Here is a 5,741-nt window from a genome sequence, read left to right on the forward strand (position 1 = left end):
GTTATAGTTTTCGTTTTTCTGGAGGTGCTTTGCATTGTTCGTTGTTTCTTTTAATGTCAGGTCCTATTTGGAAAAAAAACGAGTGGAACCACGTGGAAGAAAAAAAAAAGGAGAACGTAGTTTCTTTTTTGACGGAAGCATCTCTTTATTGATCAAAACACATCAATACACAGAGTTTCCCGCATACAATCCGGAACATAATGGAAAACCTCACTAGAGGGTTCATTAAAACAAGACTTAGCTAAGATGTGTGTTGCTTCATTCAGGGTACTCTTCACATGTATAAAGGACAACGATGTGGAGGAGTTGGACAAGGCCTGTAGGATATCTATCCATCGAAGAAGAGTTGAGGCGCCGAACAAGCGACAGACAATCTAAAGCGAAAATAACCTGATCAAAACCCTCCTCTTGAGCAAGCAACACTGCTCGTTGGAGAGCCAAAGCTTCAGCTTCTTCAGGAGAATGTAGTTTAGAGAGTCTTACACGAGAGAACGATTGTTGGCCTCTTAAATTCTGTAAAAGACACTTTAGTACCTTTACACAGTCCGCGTTTTTGGTTGTATGTAGAGTTGCCCAGGTTAGCACGATGGCACATTGTTTGGCGGTTTGGCCAGCTAGTGTCTGAAAGCTACTTTGCATGAAATATGATAGAAATCGTACTGCTTGAGCGTGAGTTATATATTCAGTTTGCTAAAGCTAGGTTCGTGGCCTTTTCGATTAATAACCTAGAGGCTCATAGATGTAGATAAAGCTAATCCATCCTTAATTAGAGCATATGAAACATAGAGAAGACTGCGAAAGTTAGGCGGAAAGCAACTAGATATGTAATTGTAGCCCTGTAGGTAAGCCAAGGTGGATGTTGTCACCGACTTGCAGCATTTTCTTTTGTGAAGCAAACAACCACTAAGTCACTTCCACTCTTCCAGTGTATGCACGCTAGTGTCCAGTGTCGTCTCTTGAAAAGAAAGAAAAGCATATCTCCTTAATTGAATTTCTGGTGTTAGAAACACCTATATTTTTGTTTTTAAGAATACACGGGTCATTCAACTCTACTTAATAACTCAACTCGGTGCAAGGAGGATGATTGGGTGACTTAACGTCACACTTGACTTTGGGGTCGTTTGCACATGGATCTTCTATATGGCGGAACCACATTTAAATTAGCTAAAGTCATACTCCGGGTACATGGTCCCATGCTACGGTCTAGAATTTTTCAGTGCCCCATTTGAAATATGTGTCTTTTAGAGACTTCATTTTTGCCAAAATCAGGTAACTAGAGAAAATATGAAATGCATTACATGCCATGTGGAATATTATGTGATTTGAAAGCATAAAATAATATGATAGAAGAACTTTTTATGCCGTCTCCTACTTTCTTAAAATATGGAAGTAAATTTTAGATGTTTGCTTTAGTTGTGATAAGCGTCGCCATAGTTTCCAAAGTAAAGTGCAACTTTTATGAGGTTTTGTTTTTTTGCAGGTTAGAAGAAAAAGGTTTCATGATGTTTTAGTCCACAAATATCTTCTTTAAACTATGCAGTGAAATTAGTTACTTGATGAGTATAAAAAATAACCTCTTATTTTTTTTTAGCGGGTAACCACCGAGCCAGCGACCGCTGCTCAACTCCAGCGCCGTCGAGATGGACGCCCGAAGAGACACCGAGCCTCCACCATTGCAAGATCTAAAAAAAAGCACCATCACCAACGAGAATTTGTGAGTCGATGAACGCAGTAACTGCAGTGAGGCACATATCGTTGTGACACGTCGACCAGAGGACATCCCTATGATGTCTTGGTCCAGGATCCGCCGTCTCCCATTGATGAAGTCGGAGAAGAACGGTAAATCCACCGCCTCCGTACCAACACCTTCACTCCAGAAGAACAACCTCGTCTCGGCCGCCCAACATCGCCATGGATAACAACGAACGTAAATAATCTCGCTAGATCTGATGAAGAACGAAGAGAACTTTTTTTTCTTTCTAGAAAACACCACTCGCATTTTATTTTGAGATCCTTTTTGGAAATAAGTCACGAGGGAACAAAAGGCCAATCGGGGTGAGGGTCAACACCCGATCTGACCCAACAGCAGCGCCCTCGCGCCGCTCGTGTTTTTGGTTAAACCACCCTCGCCGCTCTCGTGCTGAGCTACAGTACAGTCCACCACCGCGTTTCCGCGTGGTTCCAAGCACGCGCACATGGGCGTAGCGGGCCCCACCCCGTGGAAGAAAAAAATCAAAGAAGGAGAGAGAGAATTTGCGATTTGTTGATTTGATTTGAAAGCTGCAGCCCCACTACCCACCCCCCACACGAACCACGTGCTCAATTCGAGCAATCATGACAGGCCCGCTGCTACATTAAGTGGCCATAGTCTTGAGATGTAAGAAGTATAGATTATATACGCCACTTCAGAAAATCTAATGCTAGCTATAATTAATGCAGTGAGAGACGTCTTAAGTGAGTATCATACTATGTAATCATCATGATCATAAAGACGTGAAACTAGACAATTTAATGTCAAATACATTCTATACACACAATTGCATTGAGATTCTACAAATAATTAAATATCATGACATTATGATACTACTATATAATACTAACCACTATAGGGGTAGTATCATAGACTGGTATCATATGGATGATACCACTATATGATATTTTCTGACTATGGCCAGCCTTAAAGTAATCCCAATAATAATTTATTATTCTACTCTACCATTGCGTCGTGGGATTATTACTAGATTTTTCAATTTGCTGGGGGAGAAAGCGCGTCGTCCCATATAAACGCGCACGACGCGTCCACACAACACAGCGCAGAACAGAACACCAGCATCATCGCGTGCGAGCAAGGAAGGAAAAGCAAGGCAACCACCGCTGTGCGCCGAGAAGAAGAACGTCACGAGAATCGTTGGAGGAGAAAGTGGAGATGGCGGCTTCCGCGAGGCAGGGGGAGAGGGCGACCAGCTTCGCCATGGCCTGCAACCTGCTCAGCCAGTTCGTCCGCAAGAACGGCGCCGCCGCCGTCGACCTCGGCCTCGGAATCAACAAAGGTGAGCCGACGGTCTGAGCAAAGCTGGGCGGTCGTCTTTTTTTTGTTTGGGTTTGTTGGTTGGAAGGGAGTTCGCGTTCCGATTTGTGCGAAAAAATTCAGTTCATTCGGGAAAACTTCATGTGAGATCTGTGCTTATGTTTGGATTTCTGGTGGATTTGGTGTGGAATTTCGAGGCGGGCGGCTCGAATTGAAGGACCCCGGCTCTCTGATCTGATCTGACCATGGCTTTGTTTGTTTGTGTTGCAGTTGAGGCCGAGGCGAAGACCACTCTGCCCGGAGCGGAGGAGGCGGGGAGGAAGGAGACCATGGAGCTGTTCCCGCAGAGCGCCGGCCTGGGTGCCGTGCAGGACGCGGCTGCCCCTGATGCTACCAGGTACCGCGCCGCGCTACTTTGATTCCCCTCCTCCATTTTTAGCCTCTTCCGCCTGCTAGTCGCGTGTGAATCCAGATGTTGAGACTGAAACCTTTCTGTATGTTCAGTTTATCTGAATCGGGACCGGATGTTGCCTTAGCCTGAGATCTAGTTGAGAGTGATTGTGAGAATTTATTCCTCATACTAGTTGCAATTAAACTGCTCTTTGGATTGAAACATACTCCCTTTTTACATCGATGGAGCAAGAAGCATGCATGCTCATCAGAGTCCTGATCCTATCCTACTAGGTTGCTCAGACTCCAGAGCGTAGCTAATAGACCTTAAGCTGAATCCTTACTGATAGAGCACGCGGGTTGAAGCGAAGTTGTTCATACATGTAACCAAAATGAAGTTCCGCTAGGAACCTTTCACCTTGCGAGTGAAAATAGACTACGCAGCTAACTTCAAAACTCAAGTGGTAGTCTGCGAGTGTACTGAAGATCTGTCTGCAAATGAATTTCAGGGAGCAAGAGAAGCAGCAGCTGACCATCTTCTACGGCGGGAAGGTGCTCGTGTTCAACGACTTCCCCGCAGACAAGGCGAAGGGCCTCATGCAGCTGGCTAGCAAGGGCAACCCTGTCGTTCAGAACGGCTCTGCGCCTGCAGCTGTTGCCGACACCACCAAGGTCCAGGCAGCCGTGCCGGTCCTAGAGAGCAGTTTGCCTGCTGCTCAGGCTGATGCTCCGAAGCCTGCTCGCGCTAACACTTCTGGTAATTACCCTTTGTTCTTGTTGAGTATCTTTTTGATTGTTTAGCATGTATCCTAGTGAATCTTACTTATCCTGATTAATGATCAAACTTTTTTCTGTCTTGTAGATATGCCAATTGCTAGGAAGGCGTCACTTCACCGATTCCTTGAGAAGAGAAAGGATCGGTAAGCTGCTCTTCTTGTCATGAACTCATGATCATCTCTTGCCACCGAAATTCGTGGATCTAACATGTGCTTTTGTGTTCTTGTAGTCTGCATGCAAAGGCCCCATATCAAGCTTCTCCTTCAGATGCATCACCGGTCAAGAAGGAGCCTGAGAACCAGGCTTGGCTTGGACTAGGGCCTAACGCTGCCCTGAAGCCAAACCACGGCCTCTAATTCAGCAAATGAGGGGGCATAGCAACATTACGCCCTTACCGGAAGCTTTTCAGGACTGTCTGAAAGTTTGCTTGCCGTTACTTAGAGTATGGGATCATAATATCCTCTCTTTATCATGTTCTAGTGTTCTGTTTAGGTTATGGTTCTATGTTATTTGCCTTCATAGTTCCGATGTAAAGAAAAGTAGCAAACGATGACCAGTGCCGAGAGCCTGAGAGAAGTTTTGGCATGTTAACACATGGTGACATTGATTTTGGCCATGCTAAGCAAAAGTTAGTACAGGGAAAACATATATCTGCGTTATGTAACTCTGATCAGACGGCATTATCATTGGTTTTATCCTTGATTTGTAAAAGCAAGTGATTGTAATGGATTCAAATTATCTTCATATGTCTATGGGTTAATATTTACATGATTTGTTCTCAGATCTGTTTTTATTACCTCTATCCTGTTTGTTCCTGTGGGACACTAATAACTGTTGACAAAGTCGTTTTGGTGTATACTCCATCTTACAGTATGAGGCAAAGGATAATGTTTGCACACATACTAATATAGCTACAAAGACAAACTACACAACTAGTCAACTATTGATATAGTATTTCTTGCTCCACAAACACTAGCTAATAATCTATTTTGATTCCCTGCTAAATTGTTATCTTCTATAGCTGTATGACCAATCATGCAGAATACATAGCAATACATGAGGCAGATCTTGGTAGGTTGGCTGGCCCTGTCCAGTTGGAGATAGGGTTTGAGATTGAGAGGGAAGATGCACAAGGCAAGACTTGTCACCACTGCCCAATTCTTTAATCAAAAGGCAGGCGCACATGTGAGAATTGGAAGGTGATGTGGTTCTTAGTTGACAGCTAAAGCAAAGGAAAACCACAGGAAGTTGTTTGGAAGTTGCAAAGGGAGGAACAGGATGCATGCCACCCCACTGCCTAGAGAGATGTTTGTTGGGGAGTGTGGCGGGCCACATTGGTGCAACTTGATGCTTTCTCCTTCAACTTGTCTGTATCATAACTTGTCTAACATAAGATCACGGAGGAGGGTAGTGCACATCCTTGCAGCTTCCTGCCTTCTGCTCTTCAACCTTTTGAATTGTCTATGTGGGAATATTTGTGACTTGATCATGATTTATGCCTTACCTTTGTCAAAATCTTCTGCTGACGACCAGTCTTCTTGTTTGT

At 44.2% G+C, this 5,741-nt stretch overlaps 1 protein-coding gene across 1 annotated transcript; it reads left to right on the top strand.

Moving 5' to 3' along the window:
- The first annotated feature begins 2,794 nt into the window (after window positions 1–2,794).
- Window positions 2,795–4,976, top strand: LOC124672155 (protein TIFY 10b-like). The gene is made up of 5 exons (XM_047208430.1): window positions 2,795–3,050; window positions 3,299–3,425; window positions 3,928–4,175; window positions 4,281–4,338; window positions 4,425–4,976. The coding sequence occupies exons 1-5, from the start codon at window positions 2,927–2,929 to the stop codon at window positions 4,549–4,551; spliced, it is 684 nt and encodes a 227-aa protein (XP_047064386.1). The 5' UTR covers window positions 2,795–2,926; the 3' UTR covers window positions 4,552–4,976.
- Window positions 4,977–5,741: the final 765 nt, after the last annotated feature.

This window comes from Lolium rigidum, chromosome 7 (genome assembly GCF_022539505.1).
Source record: "Lolium rigidum isolate FL_2022 chromosome 7, APGP_CSIRO_Lrig_0.1, whole genome shotgun sequence".
Taxonomy (NCBI): domain Eukaryota; kingdom Viridiplantae; phylum Streptophyta; class Magnoliopsida; order Poales; family Poaceae; genus Lolium; species Lolium rigidum.

What these genes read in the sequence shown, in the direction of transcription:
- LOC124672155 (XM_047208430.1), top strand. Translation starts at nt 2,927, where the DNA reads ATGGCGGCTTCCGCGAGGCAGGGGGAGAGGGCGACCAGCTTCGCCATG. An exon ending in TGCTCGCGCTAACACTTCTG is followed by an intron (nt 4,176 to 4,280) that starts GTAATTACCCTT and finishes TCTGTCTTGTAG; the next exon opens with ATATGCCAATTGCTAGGAAG. An exon ending in CTTGAGAAGAGAAAGGATCG is followed by an intron (nt 4,339 to 4,424) that starts GTAAGCTGCTCT and finishes GTGTTCTTGTAG; the next exon opens with TCTGCATGCAAAGGCCCCAT.